Source organism: Anolis sagrei, chromosome 4 (genome assembly GCF_037176765.1).
Source record: "Anolis sagrei isolate rAnoSag1 chromosome 4, rAnoSag1.mat, whole genome shotgun sequence".
Classification (NCBI taxonomy): Eukaryota; Metazoa; Chordata; class Lepidosauria; order Squamata; family Dactyloidae; genus Anolis; species Anolis sagrei.
Genome location: NC_090024.1, coordinates 49359520 through 49378384, shown reverse-complemented (window position 1 = coordinate 49378384; position 18865 = coordinate 49359520). Strand labels below are relative to the sequence as shown.

At 38.6% G+C, this 18865-nt stretch overlaps 1 protein-coding gene across 1 annotated transcript; it reads right to left on the bottom strand.

The window, feature by feature from the left end:
* Window positions 1-248: 248 nt before the first annotated feature.
* On the bottom strand, window positions 249-12778 carry LOC132774857 (epidermal retinol dehydrogenase 2-like). The gene is made up of 6 exons (XM_060775352.2): window positions 12347-12778; window positions 9787-9918; window positions 8085-8184; window positions 5940-6084; window positions 4258-4377; window positions 249-703 (listed from the first exon to the last, which is right to left on the bottom strand). The coding sequence occupies exons 1-6, from the start codon at window positions 12671-12673 to the stop codon at window positions 601-603; spliced, it is 927 nt and encodes a 308-aa protein (XP_060631335.2). The 5' UTR covers window positions 12674-12778; the 3' UTR covers window positions 249-600.
* Window positions 12779-18865: the final 6087 nt, after the last annotated feature.

The window sequence follows — 18865 nt, the reverse complement described above, 5'->3', positions numbered from 1 at the left end:
ATGACGAGTGAGTGTGGTGGCATGCATGAAAAGCAGGAACTTGTTGCATTGCTTGAATGCTGTTCCCATCATCCCTAGCTACTGCCAGACGAGGCTGGAGATGATGGGAATTTGTTTGTAAACAGAACTGTTACTTCTGTCAGCTGTCTGAGGCAAAGGGATGAAGATATGTTAAAAGACTGCAGGATACACTAAAATGCAAAACACATGCATCTTCTAAGACTGACACAAAAATTGGTTTTAAGGAATGTCTAGGGTATCAATAACAAAAATATGTAGTAAAGAATTCCAAAAGGATCTTAGTAAACTGTGGAGATGAGATATCAAATAATAAGTGAGGATTTAGTGAAAACAGGTGGGAAATGATGAATCAGTGCTAAAGAAAATCCCAACTGTACAAGGAAATGAAGTCAAATATTATTAATAGTACATTTTAATTATTTTAATCTAACATTTAACATTTGAAGTTACGCATCTGGAGGATAAGTGAATGATAAAAGCTGGTCTGAAGAAAATGTATGAAGCGGTCAATCATATAGTTATCAAGTCCATTAATTACTAAGAAGAGGAATTCTAATTTAGAAGATAGTCCACCATTTCTCAATCCTCTGTTCCTCTTGGAACACGGCCTCTGTAGTTGTCTAAGTTCTTGAGACGTCCATAAAACTCTGCAACAAGGAAAACCACCTTTGTAGGCAGAAATCTGGGGAGAAAACAATACAATATTTCTGGTCAGATCTGAAAAATTAAGTTATTTTTAGGACAGGACAGGAAGTTGCTCATTCTATCCCTGATCCCAGGCTGTGAAAGGAAGAAATCATGTTTTCATATTACAAGATATACTGGATAATTTCAGGTACCTTCCTGGGATGACTAATTTAAGTTTTTAGTTGCAAGAACCAGCAAAATAATGATGTTGTTACATTTTTTTAAAAAAAAACCTCTTACTCTTTCCAGCTCTAAATCATATTTTATAACTAGAGGAAGAAGCAGTGTGCTTTTGTTTTTAGACCTTTCCCATTTCTTTTCGTGGTGTTGCTATAAACAGTAAGTGTGTCTTTTGGGGGATTGGTATCGTTTTCCATCAAGACTGTCGATTTGAAGAGGAAACACAATGCAAGATGAGGTAACTATCAAAGGAAGAGGATTAAGGCCACTGAAGGAAACTGTCTTCCAAAAATTGCTTAAAGAATGGAAAAGTGTTGCTTTAAAAAAGAAATATCTCTAATTGTGTTGCTGTATTTCATTCTACACAGCAAAATATCAGTCCCATTCTTGTAAAAGAGAAAAGATTATGAAGTAAGCTCTTACTAAAATGACCACCATTGCTCCACCTCTTCTCAAGTGCTCAAAATGAGAGTGAGGATGAATTTTGCTTAGTTTGAAAAAAGAATTGAAGAAGGAGGGCTGTTTTTTTCTTTCCCCTTTGAGCAAGGGAGGGCTATTGAAGCATTAGCCCATCATCTTTCCCTCTTGTCACTGCCTTCTTGTTGGGTCCCTTATAGAGACAGGTGCCTTTCTGTGGTCTTCTTCCTTCCCCCTTTTTCAGGCTGTATTTTCACTCGTCTTCCTCTTTATTTTCTTTCCTTCTCTGTATTTGTATAGATACAGATAGTTTAAGATCAACAATGAAAATAGCACTCCACCCCAATTATAAGCCTTCAAATAAACTGATCTCCTTTTCATTTGCTCTTCCTAAATATGTCCCCTCTATGCATTTTTAAAGGGGTGTGGTGGCGCAGCGGGTTAAATTACTGAGTTGCTTAACTTGTTGACCCGAAGGTTAATGGTTTAAATCCAAGGGATGGGGTGAGGTTCCATAGATAGCCCCAGCTTCTGCTAACCTAGCAGTTTGAAAACATGCAAATGTGAGTAGATCAAATAGGTACTGCCCCAATGGGAAGATAACTACGCTCCATGCAGTCATTTTGGCCACATGATCTAGGAGGTGTCTGTGGACAACGCTGGCTCTTTGGCTTAGAAATGGAGATGAGCACCACCCCCAAGAGTCAGAGTCAACTAGACGTAATGTCAAGGGGAAACCTTTACCTTTACCTATGCATTTTTAAATGGTGAGGAAAAATGTGTGGGTTACGTGCCCCTAGGTTTTACCCTTGACTTCATGAATCATAGACAAATTCATAATTTTGGCCCTAAAACCCTCTCTCAACTTATATATGAGGCTGACTTACACATAAGTTTATACAACAGTTGTGACAGTTCTATGGTATCAACTAATGTTGCCAATGGAAAAGAAAGTTATGATGAAGCACTTAAAGTGGGCACTTGCTTATCATATTTATATCCATACATAATGTAATCATATTAGGCAAGTGGAATACAACCTGCAGCCTCGCAGTAATTATTCCAAAGAAAATCGAGTAATTTTTAGGATTCCCTACGATTGTAATTTGTGCTGCATCAGACTATCATTGCTATTCCCATCCTTGAACAATTTTCACACAGAATGTAATTTGTTATAAGACATAAACTCGTTCTGTGTAACCCTATGATTATAAGAAAACTGTCATTAATGATATTAGCCATAGGTAGCTTCAAGTAATTTTTCAGACTGGCTCCTAAAGGTTTTCTCTTTTGGATAATAAGTCACAGAATCGTTTCATCTTTTTCCTGTAGGTGGAAAACATGTAATTGTATTCTTAGATATCTAGGAGGTGCATTTTTTGGCAGAGAAACAGAAAAAAGAACAAGTCAGCAAAACTTCAAGAAAACTTATGACAGAGGTAAGGGATAAAATACCTAGCAATAGCATTATCATTTCACTGTCAATGCTGCATCTCATAGATTCTTGAGATTTATAGTTTGATGAGGCAGAGCTTTCAGGAATTTTTTTTAACATACTCTCGCTACACTGTAACTGACTTCATAGGGCTGTCCATGGATCCAACCCAGTTGTAGATTTGTAGAGTGATATACAAGTTTGGAGGTAGGACTGTAGTGAAAATTATATGCTAAATGCAATGGCTTTGTTCAAAGCTTTGGAATTTTTCATAAGAACAAAGCATTTTGTTCAAATCTCTCTCTCTCCCCCCCCCCCCCCCCGCTTAGTAAAATTTGTATAAAAAATCCCAAGACTCTTTCCCCATGATATAATTATAACACTAACAATTCTACTTTAACAGTTTATGGAGTGCTGGGTTGTGTAATTTTCTGGGGCACAATAACTCTTTGAGCTAAGAATTCTGAATACCCATCTTAAAACTGCATCTCTCAAAATCCCACAGGATGTTATCATGTAAATTAAAATGAAATCCCCATTGGTTTCAGTCCCCGCATTGGAAATATACCCAAAAACATTCTGAAAAAAATCCAGTATCCATAACATGAGAATGAAACTTTCTATTACCCCCCCCATATAGCATAAAGCATAAATTCATTCATGAGTTTAGAATTATGAGTGTATCAATTTAGTAGTGAAAGGAAGTGTGTAGTTGCCCCATTTCCCTTTCACAATGTGATTTCCTCAGAGATAGACATTTCAGCTATCAGACTTGCCAGTGAAGCCTCGGTTTCACATCTAAGGATCAAGTCCAAAACTAAGGATGAAAATATTTAAGAGCAATAGATAAGGAAAACCACATGGTATGATAGACAGACATCTTTCACCACTTGGCAAAAAAGTTCTGCCAAAAAATATGTAATCCATAATTTCAACCATGTATTCAAGTTATTAGATTGCATGATTTTAAATAATTGGTTTTAAGGTTTTATTATGTTTTAATGATTATTTTGATGCTTATGTTTTTATTATGTGTGTTTTTTGGCATCTAATTGTTGCCTGTATATGTAAGCTGCCTTGAGTCCCTACAGATATATATATATATATATATATATATATATATATATATATAGGTTTGCTGCATTTATGAAATGTAAATGTAGACTTTATGGACTATAAATCCATAAAACACTATTTCAGAAAGAAAGAAAACATATTTCGTGTCAATTTGGTTAGGCTTAGAGTATTCATCATTATATGCTCAAGAGTTTAAAAAATCCTTTTCCATTCTCTGAGGCTGAGAAAGTATGTTTTGCTCAAGGTAACACAGTGGGATTCCCTGGCTAAGCAGGCATTCAAACTCTGGAGTCACAGTCCAATGCTTCAGCCATGAAACCTTGCTGTATCACTACACCATATCGTCTCTAAATTTGAACACAAAGAAGACTAATGTCAAGAAGAATACATTCTTACATTGAACACAAAGAAGACTAGTGTCAAGAGGAATACATTCTTACATTTTCAAAACATTTAGTCTTGCATATGATGGCAGGACCACGTAAAGTTTCTCTTTCAGAATACCATCCACAATCTTCTTTACCACATAGTTTACCAAGACAGGAAACAGCTGTGGCTTGCTGGAGAAAGATATTAAAAAGTTCACTCAATAACATGAAATTTTCCCATTTCTATAAAAACACATAGGTCTGGCAGGGAACTCCTATGGCTTGTCTACATGGGCATATAACCTAGACTAAAACTGAGTTAACTTCTGGCTTCTCCTCAATGTTTCTCCACTTCTGGTAAGACATGAATTAAAACAGTTTAATCTGGTTTAGTTGGCTTTAGAAAAAGTCAGAGGATGGTCCAGAGTTTGCTTGAAATGCCAGGGTAATCTTGCAGCTTTGGTGCAGTATGGATAACAAGACTGAGCTTGATTCAGACCAGCCCACTTTCCAAATAGGACACTGCCACCTTGCCTTTTATCTGTGCTCATCAGTGCAGATATTACAGGATGGGCAGTGCCCATGCCACTGCCACCACCACTCTCAGATGTCTGCAGTGATCTGTGTGAGCTCTTGGCCATTGTGAGAGCCCTGTGCTAACATCAGCAGAGACTCCTGTGTGATCAGAAAGAAGATAGGGAGATCTGGTACCACTGAAGATCAGGAGCTCATATGAAGCTCTGGACTCATCTGGGAGCAGCAATTGCAACATCAATGGTGAGGGGAAAGTCCAGTGGAATCCACAAGAACTCAGCCTAACTGGACCATATGGGAGGATGTCCATATTGATGCATCCTTTGTTCACAGAATCTCAGAGGTGGAAGAGACCACAATGCAGGAACATACAACCAAAACACTTCTGAAAGATGCCTATCCAACCTCTGTTTAAAAATATCCAATGGAGAGTTCACCACCCTTCAAGGTAGTTCATTCCACATTCAGGATTTATGCTAGGTAATGTTTTTGTTTACACATTGTTTTCTGTTTGAGTCCTGGGAGGAAAGTGGGACAGAAATAAATAATAAATAAATAAATAAATAATAGGTCATCTCCAAGATAATTATGTCCAGTTCCCTGAGATGTTCTTTATAAGATTTGATGTCCAGATCACTAATCACCTTAGTTACCTTTCTCTGGGCAAGTTCTAACTTTTCCATGTCAGGTCTGACCAAAGCAGAATATAGAGGTATTGTTATTTCCTTCGATCTGAACAGTATGCTACTGCTGAAGCAGTCTGAAACTACATTGGCTTTTTTGCTACATCTCACAGTTGGTTTGTGATGAGTCCAGTTTGTGAAGACCCCTAGATCCTTTTCATGTCACCCATTCTGGATTGGAGCATTTCATTTTTCTTGCCTAGATGTAGTATTTTGATGATACTACTTTTTGTTACTTTTGGCTCAACATCCAATCTATCAAAATAATTGTAAATTGTGCTCTTGGACAAAATTTGCTTCCCTCTTCTAGTTTGGTGTCATCTGCACATCAAAGTCAAAACCCACAAGGACTCTGTACATTTATGTCATTTTTGACTTTTGTTGCTTGAGCAGGGGAATCTCATGCTCATAGCAAATCTATTTAGAAATTCAGATACGGTATTTTAAATCCTTTGATATACTTCTAACACTGTGGATAGCTATTGAATTATGTGTAAACACCCACAATTATAAGTTACTTCAAAATACAGTGCTTACCTGGCTTTTACTCCAGTAACGAATCCTGTTTCCACAAAAGAAGGAACAACAATGGTGGCTTTAATACCCTTCTTTCCTGCAGCTGTCATTTCAAAAGCAAGAGATTCCAAAAACCCAAATGCTGCAGATTTACTAGCACAATAATCTGAAAAATGCAGGAAGGAGAAGCATTGGAATGAATATATATGATACCTCTAGAAATAATATTAAAAATATAGAATCAGAAATGTTTATAGAATTTGCTTCCAGACATACTTTTTAAAATGTTGCAGATAGCCTTCAAAAAGGATTAAACAACAGACAATAAGCTGACCAATGGCTATAAGAGAGGAGGGAAATTTCTATGTACAGATCTACAGACACTATCCTAGCACCAGAAACTGGGAACAATGGTGGGCCAGTTTTGTTTTCATGCCCTGATTGAAAGCTTTTGAGGGGTACAAGTGGGGCACAGAAAGCAGCATGCCATTTTCTCATGTGTTATGTAGCGGAGGCTTCTTCAGATGTTCAGAGACCATGTGTAGCTTAACTTTTCCTGAACATATATGTTTGAATGGTTTTCTGTGGTAACACCCACCACTTTAAAATTTGCTCCATCTGGGGAAAGGATTGACAAAACTGTAGCATACTAACCTTTCTATGCACACATTATTGTTCATTTCTTTTTGTAGGGAATTTATGTATTGCATTAATGGCCTAAATGAAGAGCTATTTCATTCCATGGACCCCTTCTCGGAATGTATATTACATATTCCATGTTGCCAGATTGTTGGCCAACTACATTGCACAATAGTTTGTACACACAGCAGGATTATGATCACATGTAATCAAGTGCCAGCTCTAACAAATACTGTAATTTCAAAGTATGGATGAGCATAAGCAATTTTTAAAGACATGCAACCACTGTAATGTGACATGAAATTAACACCACTGCAATTTATTGCATGTGTCCATAATTGAAGGAAATGCAAGATTTTAGTTAGAGATCAGAAAAAATAAAGATAATAAATTGATTTTCTTTTTCAGTTCAAGTTCACGGACCAACTGGAATCTTTCCATGGCCCCCAAGGGGCCCATGATCCTCTGGTTAAGAACCCCTGGCCTCAATCCTATTATTCCAGATTGGGGAAGTGTCATTAAATAATTTGGTTTTATCTATGTGTTAACTCACCTTTCAAATATTTATCTCATGTATCTACTCTGGTTAGGACTAGCCAACAGGATGCCAGTTGATGTATCTCAGCATCAATTGGCAGAGAGCAGGAATGGATGCAGTAGAATTTGGAGCGCATTTGCTCTAGAATGCAACTTTGCTTGTTTGACAGCAATTGAGATCTATTGCATCACTAGCAACTGTCTTTTTTACCAAGGAGTTTACTCTCAAGTACATTTAATACTAAAATATACTTTGCGCTAAAGATAACTACGTATTTCAAATAGCACATAATGTCTCTGCTATATCGTTAACATGTGTAGGGAAATGGGATCGGATTATTCTCACTAGGAATCTCACAATGCCTTTTATTTATAGTATGCCAACTGTTTATTAAATATTCTCTACAAAGGTGTAACTGTTGCCAAACTTGTAATTGGACTGGATCGCTTGACTGGGGATTTCCACTGGCATCATGATTATATTACTGCCTTTTATTGATTTATGATTGTGTTTTCTTGCTTTTAATAGATGTTCAGTGCTCCCTGTCCTAGTATATGCTGATGAAAAATGTTTTTGTATTATCAAAAAGGAATATTACACTCCCATATATACAGATATACTTCCCCAATTCTTTCCCAAATTGACTCCTTCTTCTAGTAACTACTTTTACAAATTACAAATCACATATGCTGCCCACTGCCCTTTCCTCCATCACATGGGTAAATGGAAAGGAAGGAGCTACCCAAATTATACTTTCCTACCCGTAATCATGGAGGAAGTGCCTTTCAGAGCTTCCCCTGACTGGAGGAAAGTGGATGGAGCCTGCCGTGCATCATGTTATAGCTCATGGCAGGCCAAGTGGAAAACAGGGCAAAAATGCCTACTGTGAAGAGGTGGCAAGATGCTTGGTTTGCACTGATTCCAATCTAATTATCACAATTATCTTTTAATGTATAACTGTACATAAAATAAATAGATAGTTTACTGACCTGTGAGTTTAGTGCCCCCAAATAAGGCTGCTAAACTAGAAATAGTAACCAAATGGCCTTGGTTGTTGGCAATCATAGCTGGAAGAAAGGCCTTGCAGGTCTGTGGCATAATTGTAAATCATCATTAATAGCAGGCATGCTTCATGTCATTCCAATATTCCATTTAGCAGAATCATGAGACAAGTCATTACAATTAAAGAACATATGCTGGCATTAGACAAGTTTTTTTTAAAAAAAAAAATTGATCCAGAACTTGCTAGTAACACATGAAAATAGCACATTATTTGACTGACTAATCAACTGATCATTATTAACTGAAAGGGTTTGGTGAAAGAAATTAATTCTGTTCCATTAGAATGGCAATAGTAGGGTTATATTATGTCTGTCATTGCAGATATGTGGGCTGAATGTAATAGAATGAGAAATAATCAAGTGTCTGATCACATGGCTGGCTGGTCATTTGATGCTGGGTCTTGTTTGCAGAGTATTATCTAACAAGGGCAATGGAGTGATAATCACACTAGAGAAAAAATCCACTTAAAATCCGGTTTCTGCCTTCTGCAGAATTCTGGGGTTTGTTGTTTAGTGAGGCTGTTAAAGGCTCCTCTCTAAACTACAAACCCCAGAATTCTTCAGGAGGCAGAAACCAGATTTTAAGTGGATTTTTTCTCTAGTGTGATGAAGCCCAAGGGCGTTAAACAAGGGCATCAGTGGCTGGATTGGATATTTTGATCCCTTCCTTCCTTCCTCTATTATTCTAAAAGAAGAGGGGTATGAAGGTCTCTTTTCCTGACATAGTCATAAGATGGACAAAACTGCCCATCTTATGATGCTTCCTCTTCACTTGTAGCTTCACTTGGAGCCCACCGTCTCCCTTTCCACGACATAGATCTACTTCCGGCAGGGCTCTGTGGCACAAGTGAAGAGGGAGTGCCATAAGCCACTGCGGCGGAACATAGGAGGCTGCCTATGTTACATAGGCAACAATTGGGGGGGGGGGGGAAGCCAAGAGGCTGATGCTTCACCCTATGGGAAAGAGTGAGGGAAAAGCCAGGCAATGTGGGGAGCAAGGTGGCAGGTTCACCACACCCTATGTCGGGCCCTACCAGATTCACCATGATGTGTGACAAATCCTGGTCTTAATGTGTTGTAAGTCCTATTCTCCCATAGTGGCAATGTCTTACTTGTAGGAGGTCCCTCACTGTAGCTCATTGCTCCACAGTAAGGAACCCATGGCATTCTGAATCGCGACCAGTTCCATCTTAAATGTCTGACTTGCTAAAGAACCTGAAACATTAGCCACCTACTCACTGTGACCTCTTAAACTAAAGGTAAGCAACCAAAGAAAGGGAGTCCTCTTAGCAATCCTCATATGGACCCTTCATTTTGGACTCAATGTGCTCAGTGTGTCTGTTGTTGTTGATGGGGGGCCTCAAGTGTATCCCCAATACCTGGACCTGCAAATCTACACCTCAAGAAAAAGTAGCAGAGAAACCAGTGTTCCTCCTTTACTAATAAGCACAAAAGTGTTGTTATACGTTACTTAATACCACAATGCTAATGAAAACAGAGAATTTGTAGATTTTTATTTTCTAACACCAGCTACACCTTGATTTCTCAGAAATACTTAAATTCAAATATTGAAGTTTTTGAAAACACGAATTCAAGATTGTTTCATGATTACAAGAAAAAAAAATATTACCCAGAAATGGGCTTCAGTATTGACTTTCAGTGTTTCTTGTATATCCGAGTCAGTAAGATCCTCAAAGGTCATTGCCTTTACTATACCTGCATTATTGATTAGCATCTCTGGATCTCCTACTTCTTTTTTAACCTGCAGAAGTAAAAAAGGAAAACTTTCAATGTAATCACCAATACATGCTCTGACACAGCCTACAAAAGGAATGGGCAAAATAATGAGAGAGGATTGCATAGGATCCTGAAAGCCATATTGTGATTTTCTGTAGGGCCCCACTGAACTGTGGCAGAGAATATTCCTTCCAACCCTGGAAGATTATATTTGTATAATGTATCATACATAGGCAAAGGTAAAGGTTTCCCTTTGATATTAAGTCTAGATGTGTCTCACTCTGGGGGTTGGTGCTCATCTCAATTTCCAAGCCGAAGAGCCAGTGTTGTCTGTAGACACCTCCAAGCTCATGTGGCCAGCATGACTGCATGGAGCACCATTACCTTCCCACAGAAGCGGTACCATTGATCTACTCACATTGTTTTCAAACTACTAGATTGGCAGAAGCTGGGGCTAACAGCGGGAACTCACTCTGCTCCCTGGATTCGAGCAGCTGATCTTCCTGTCAGCAAATTCAGCATCTCAGCGATTTAACCCACTGTGCCAGGTGGGCTCCTTGTATCATACATACTTATGTATGACAAGCAAAATTGGCTTGATCAGTTTATAAATGGGTTAATGCAACACCTTTGCCTGTCACTACTTCTGGCCTTCAGGAATGCCGGCTTCTGGCTCTTTGGTATTTCCCGCCATGGCAGAGAGCAGATGGGGATGGACTAAGCTAACTTCCTTCTGAGCTGCTCAGATTGGGGAAGGGGTGGTTAACTTGGGATATTACTCTTTCCCCTTTTTCCAGGCCACCAACCATCTCAGCTATTGTGGTTACTGTGGCCACTGCTGCCATTCCCGGTCCGGCTGATGAGGTTCCATGCTTGCACTCTTGTTCAAGATCTGCTGGCAGTAGCAGCTGTGTGCTCCTTTCTTTCAACCACTCAATCTACCATTCCTTTCCTTCAGTTCCTGAACAGCACTATGGCCAAAGTGGGCCCAAAGGCTGGTGATGGCTCTGGCTCAACCCTATAGCATAACATATAGCCCAAGAGGCAGTGGAGGGATGCACATCACCACCAGAGCCAGAGAAGTTGGTATTGGAGATGAGTGCAGGCCTTCACCAGCTGAGGAGGCAGAAGTGGCTGCACCAGTGGTTGATATGGGAAGCAGCCTGGGCAAAAGGGAGAAAGCATCCCTTCTGGAATGCTCCTCCCAACTCTGAGCATTCCAGAAGGGAGGGATATTGGTGCATCCTGTGAGAAAAACATCAACAAAGACACAAGTAAACAACAGATGTAATTTTGTGTGTGTGTCAGGAGCAACTTGAGAAACTGCAAGTCACTTCTGGTGTGAGTGAATTGGCTGTTTGCAAGGACATTGCCCAGGGGATGCCTGGATGTTTCAATGTTTTACCATCCTTATGGGAGGCTCCACTTATGTCACCACATGGAGAGCTGAAGCTGATAGAGGGAGCTCATCCGCGCTCTCCTCGGATTCAAACCTCTGACCTGTTGGTCTTCAGTCCTGCCAGCACAAGGGTTCAACCCATTGCACCACCGGGGGCTCTGGTGTATTTATGTATTTATTACAGCAATAAATACATAGCATTGTACTAGACCTTTTTGAATCAATGGATAGGAAATTAGCAGTAGTGGCAGTTAGGGACAAGTTATATCAAATTTCAAAATTTGGTCCTCAAACCTGATCTCAACTTATTCAAGAGATCAACTTCTATTGATTATATATGGTAATGTATGGCAGTTACATGTATGGTCATCTATAGTAGTGATAAACACAGATCTTTTCTGTCATTCATAGACTTTACTAAGCTAGAGTCTCTGAATTATCACATCTGCTCCATTCAAATTTATACTCATATCTTCTAATGAAAGAAAAAAATACTCAAAGGTATTCAGGTTCATATATATGCAATAAGAATCAATATGATCTTGGAAAGTTCCAGAAAGCACAATTCTACTGGAAAGACAGGTATGCTTCCTAATTTTAATAAAAATACACATTTTGAAATATATATATATTTAATTGCTGAGAGGGAAATTTCCTCATGCACTGGAAATTTGACTGAGACCTGTCAGTATCTACCATTGCTCTAATGTATGAATTGTTGCAAAAATGTTGAATTTTCAAAATTGCACTGAAAAAATACTATTATGCGCAGATACCGAGGCTATTCCAATTCATTATATTCTTATTAAGGAAATTGTATGTTTGGTAAATTATTATGAAACTATGGAATGATTGAAATTCTCCCCAAATTTTAAACTTTATGAACACAGCCAAAATGGTTTAAATCCAAATGTTATCTCTTACTTGACTTGTAAACTTTACTGGGCTCACAAAATAGTTAAATAATGTTCACAGTTCAGTTTGAAAAAAAAACTTTCTTCCTTAAAGGGCAACCATTGTACACAACATTTTTGAACCGTAAACAAAGCTTTACCTGTTCTGCCACTGCATATATTTCTTCTCTTTTGCGCAAATCACACTTGTAGGTATAAACGGCGAGAGCCCCATTGGCTTTGGCAAGCTCTGCTGTTTCACTGTTACCTTCTTCATCAATGTCCCAGAGAACGAGGATGGAACCAAGACGTGCAAAATTTTTGGCAATCTCTTTTCCAATTCCATTTGCAGATCCTGTAACAAGTACTATTTTCCCAGCAACATTTTTTCGAAAACCAAAAAACATTAAAACGAAAGCTTCAAAGCAATAATAAATAAATAAAATGATAAATTCAATGGTGTCCAGAATATTTGTTATTGGAAACATGATGCTGTTGAATATATTACACAGAGGAAGAGAGTGGCATACACACTCTTATTCAAGTCCAGCTGGCCCTGCCTCTCCCTATACTTAAGTACTTCAGAAGGGAAGATCCTACTGCTCTTGAAAAAAAAATGCATCAAAATAATTACAAAAATTCATATTGCATTTCATGCCAAGAGTAGAGCATTGAATGCTCTCCTCAGGTAGCCAGTCAGGTACATGTCCCCTCCCTCCCTCCACCCAACCCTGGAGGAATATGTCTACTAATTCACTTGTATTGTTTGTCCTTGCTTGTTTGTCCTCTCCTTCAACTTGCAGCTTCTTCCACAGATGATATTCAAACAAAGGTTGGACTATGGTTTTAATTTAGCAGGATTGACTTATGCACTTGATCAGCATATATGTGGATTTAAAAGCAAAAAAGAAGACACAATCTTACATAAATCCTGGATCATGTTTTCAGATTGCATTGGAACACCTTAGACTTAGGGACATCAAAGAGGAAGCTCTAACCTTTTTGTGGTAGAACTGTTGGAAGAAGCATCTAACTTGCCTGGTAAGCTTATTTTTGTGTTCTGAGTCAAACGTATAGTATTCAGTGTGGGGATGGATCTCCTTTAAGGACATAAGATGTAGGATTTAACTGAGGCCCCTTCTACACTGTTTTATATCCCAGGATCTGATCCCAGATTATCTTCTTTAAACTGGATTATATAAGTCTCCACTGCTAACTGAGTTTTGTACATTTGTTACTCTGTAGTTTGCCAAGGATAATCATAGCTTTACTCCATTCCTATATTTTATTTTTTCGACAAACAAGTGTAATTATGAGCAAGGAGAGTGGGAGTTATATACCACATCCCTTGAAAATGTTTATCCTAGTTAAAACCATCATGTGAGTTTTGACATAATTACCTTCATTATTAGGATGAATCCTAGAGTCAGAATTAAAAGAGACTATAAGGGCATCCAGTTCAACTGCCTACCATGCAGAAAAATATAATCAAAGCAATCCCAAAAGATCCAGGCTCTGTTTAAAGATTACCAGAACAGAAAACTTCATTACATTCCAAGGTAGCATATTCTACTGTCGAACAGCTCTTATCATAAGGAAATTTTCCCTAATGCTTAGCTAGACTATTTTTTCCTGTAGTTTGAATCTGTTGCTCTATTTTTTAGGATGCATCGACATAGGCAAAAAACTATGGGGCTGATTTGATGTTCAGTACTCCACATCAGCATTAGAGGTGGCAACACTGACTCCCTCTGTCTCACTGCAGAGATTGTGTGGAGTTGTGACTATCCAGCGGGGGCTAAATCTGGCTTGGACCTTCAGATCAGCCACCCTTACCTTTGTCATCTTATAAATCTTGTAGCTGTGGCTATGGAGCTCCAGAGAATTCCCAAGGATGTCCCCTGTTGCCATTACTGATGTTTGCTGTCCTGCTTTTCCCTTTATCAGATTATGTATCAAACATAAGATGTCTATCTAAGCAAGCCACAGGGGTCCTCACCTCCTTGCTGACTCTGCTGTGAAATTTCCTGGACTTATGGGGCTGGGCATGTTCTCCAATTGCCCTAGGCAAAGGGGACAATTGGGACAAATTGTGTACATGCGTGAATCAACCAGTTTCTGCTCCTGATCTGATAACACTTGTCAATATTTGCTCAGCTGCAGGCATGTAGCGGGGGGGGGGGGGGGGGGGGGCGCTTGAGGCACTTCAGCCCCCCCCCCCCCAAATTCTCATGGTGGTTCACGAAAAGGCCTTACTGGTGCATTATTTAAACTGTTATGTTTATTCATATCATGATCTGATCACCATACTCAATATATCCCATATGCTTGGGGGTATTTGGGGTAACAATACAAAAGGTTTGCTAGGGTAGACCCTCCTTCACTCAGACTCAGCCCCCCCCCCCGCTCCAAATCAAAATCCTGGCTATGGGCCTGCTCAGCTGAATGTCTAAAATTTATCTTAATTAAAACCAATTATGGACTCATTCACATTTCCCAATATGGGCATGGATATTCTGAGGCTCAACTCCTCTTGCGAGAGCTGCCCCTCCCCCACAGCTGATTGGCCCTCCCAGTCAGTCCTCTTCCACATCCCCACCTGAAGGTGGCAATGTAACCAAAGTGCCAGCCAATCAAAGTGCTGCTTTAGACCAGCTTCTCTGTTTGCCAATCAGGGAGGGAGAGGGTGGAGTGGGAAGTTTGAATGGCTGTTAAATGTATAAAACCTTATGTCTCTGAATTCATATTTATGCTTGCATATTTTGGCACTAGCCATACTTGCATCCTTTCTGGCCACATTGTAATTAAAACCTGTGTAGCTAAGTTCACCCTGGTGAATGTGTTCTCTAATTTGAAACTTTGGGCTGTTAGCATAAATGCTCAGCAGGCAGGACCCCCCCCCCCTCCCAATATGGTCCTACTCTAAATTCAACCTCGAGACCATCCTGAGGTTTAGCTTTTCTGACTTTATCCTTACATGTGCTTGCTATTCATATAAGTTCCTCTTTAGTGATTTGGTGATCTTATTTGTTTTCCAAGCTCTGTGAATAGTAGAAAAGAACTTTCTATCAACTACTGAGAAATGGAACCCATTCCTTGTCAGAAGTCCAGCTTCATTAATAATAATAATAATAATAATAATAATAATAATAATAATAATTTATTTATACCCTGCTACCATCTCCACAAAGTGACTCAGAGTGGCTTACACAAGGCCAAGCCATATAAAGGCAAACTCACACAAAACATTTTTCAAAGGAGAATGGTCAAACTCTTCTTTAAAAATTACAGTTTGCATACATATATACATATAGTATTATCTTTTAAAAATACAAAAAATGCAGAAGAATCTTATTCAAAATTAGAAGAATACAGTACCTGTTAGATCAGACTAGATAAAGTATTATTAAATTATTATTATTAGTATTAGTATTAGTATTATTATTATTCTCATGCAGTTTTATTATATCTTCATTTTAATTTTCATTATGTTAAAAACATAATGGATTGTTTTAATTGTTTTAATTACTGTTTATATATGTTTTATTTTTACCTTATTGTTGTGCTGGCATCGAATTGTGCCTTTTGTAAGCCGCCCTGAGTCCCCCCTCGGGGGTTGAGAAGGGCGGGGTAGAAGTGCGAGAAATAATAATAATAATAACTTTGCTGTGCACTTTTTTTCAAAAGTGCTATTGTTGTCAGTGAATAACAAAATGATTAAAAGTGGGCTTAAAAATGCGGTATAGACACCAAGAAATGAGAAGCCCTGGCACTTAAGCATTGTAACAGGAGGTCAACTGCTACCAACAGTGGTATAGATTTTGTAGAAGCATGAATGTAGGACAAAAGGAAGAAATGGTGCCAAGAGGAAGGCATATCAAGTAAAACCTTGTGGTCACCTTCTATCTCGAAATCTATGTCCTCAATGTGAAAGGCTGTGTGGATCGAGAATATGCTTTCACAGTCATTTAGGGATCCACCTCTGGAAGACAATCATACTCGGCCATGGATGGTCACTCATGAGATGAGGCATGAGGTGGTTTTTTTAAATGAGTATTGTCAATGGAGCTGAGATTGCATTAAATTCTGTCCATTTTAGTGACATAATATGATCTTTCACATTATTATTTAGCAAGACATTTTGAATGTTACCTTCTTCACTTGCTCAGAATAAAAGCGAGTTGATCCAACATGACAACTGGGAATGCTCTACAGCAGAGATTAAAGATGATATTATCTTCTGTGTTGAAAACTTGTGATATGAAATTCTTAAATCTATGAGCCAAGAAATTTCTTCTTTTCCCAAAAGTACTTGAAAAAAAGATGTCATCTCAATTCCAGACATAGACAAATAGGTTGCCAGATTGAAATCTGTTAAGGGCTTCTATCTCTTTCACAGTTGTGTAGAAGAAGGCATTTCATCAGATAATGAAATACAGCCATGTGACAAACAATAATTGTTCTTAGCACTGAACTCCCTACTTTTGACATACAACATAAAAGTAAATTCCTCAGGCAAGTTTGAATTCTACTGCAAACACCTGCAGCTTCCTCTTTGCGGTACAAGGTGTTCCACATCAGTTTGATAATATCATCAAGGAGTGTCTCTCTTTTGGTCTGAAAACACTTTTTTGTGCTGATCAAGTGAACAACCAAGGCAATCCTTCTAAATTAAAGCCATAAAATTGTTTGTGTAATAAACCTAATTGTAAGCGCGAGGACAAATGGGACTAACTACGTGCTTTGAAATATATTCCCACAACTGATTAGACAGTAGCTGAAGGATAAGGCAGAAGGATCAAGTTTTAGAAAGAGAATTACTAAATGTTTCAGGAAAAAATAATAATTTTAATATACATTGATATTACCAAAATATTATGTAATGTTTAAATTATAAAATATAAAATATATCCAGTAGAGTTATGTTTATTGTAAGAAATATTTGAAGCACCACTTTGTTTATTGTATAGTCTATATAAAGGAAAAAACTAAAAGCTAAGAGAGTAAAAAGAATTTTATTGATTTCTTAGGATGGCAAAACTCAGATTTTGGAAGGCATTGTGTAGAATTGGTTTGAACACTGTATTATGGCTAATCCTTGTTTTGCCATGGAAATTCAGTGGGTGAACTTAGCCCAAGGAAAGGCAAAAGGAAAAAAAAAACAACTCTTCCAAAAAAACAAAACAAAAAAAAACCCTGTGAGAGGCTTACTATATGCCAGAAATATCACACAACATTATCTCCGACTTAATGCAATCACAATAAAAGTGTATTGTGGAAGGCTTTCATGGCCGGAATCACTGGATTGTGGTAGGTTTTTTCAGGCTATATGGCCATGTTCTAGTGGCATTCTCTCCTGACGTTTTGCCTACATCTATGGCAAGCATCCACCTCACTACCTCTGAGGATGCTTGACATAGATGCAGGCGAAACGTCAGGAGAGAATGGCTCTAGAACATGGCCATATAGCCCGAAAAAACCTACATCAATACAATAAAAGTGGTTGTTCAGGATTTTATTCAAATTACACTATAGCCAAACTTTCTCCACCCAGTGACCTTATAAGTTCTTCAATCCCTCCAAAAAGTCTTCTATTTTGTTGCAGAGCAGGGGGATGTGAGAGGATCTGCTTTCTCTGCATGGACCTTTTATCATTACAATATTCAAAATGATCAATGATATTAAGAAGAGCTCATATGTTATTCCTTTGTTGTCTTTTTGGAAAAAATGTACTTTAATGAGCTGTGAAGGTGAGTAAGGTGTGTTCTTCCACCACCTAGTGTTCAAAATTCAGATAGCTTTATCAGGAAATTTGCTGTTAATTTGTGCTTACAGGTGGAATTTTGTGATGGATGGATGCTAGACTGAAACACACGTAAAAAGAAACCAAGAAAAAGCCTAGTCATTTTTTTCACCTTCTAGAATACTCTATCTATTTTAAATTTCTCTATAGCTGCTGCTGGAGAACCAAAAGGGGGGAAATACCATGATGGAATTGTAGAATCATAGAACTGGAAGAGACCGTAAGGGCCAGGCCCGTAGCCAGGATTTTGATTCGGGGGGGGGGGCTGAGTTTGATGGGGGGGCTGAGTCTGAGTGAAAGAGGGTCTACCCTAGCAAACCTTTTGTATCGTTACCCTAATACCCCCATGCATATGAGATATATTGAGCATGGTGATCAGATCATGATATGAATAAACATAACTGTTTAAATAATGTACCAGTAAGGACTTTTCGCAGACCACCATGAGAATTTCGGGGGGGGGGGAGGCTTTGGGAGCTACATGCCTGGTAAGGGCCATTCAATCCAACCCCCTGCCATACAATCAAAGCACCTCCTGGCAGAAGGCCATTCACCTGTCGGAGGCACCCTACTCCATGTTTTTATTAGTGTAAAGGAAGATATAAATCAATTAATAATAATTTCAATAAAAACATTCTCATGTTTAGTTTATGGATGATACATAGCGATCTGGCAGGATATTGTGTGACCTGAATATTGGTCAGATCTAGCATGATATTTGAGAAGGAGGAACAATGGCCACATCACACACTGTCTCAGGCTGTCTTCTTGAGAACCTACAAAAACATCAAAGGTAGCTCCACTGAAAAAATCATCACTGGACTCCACTCAACTGAACAACTTTTGGCTAGTTTCCAATCTCCCATTTTTGGGCAAA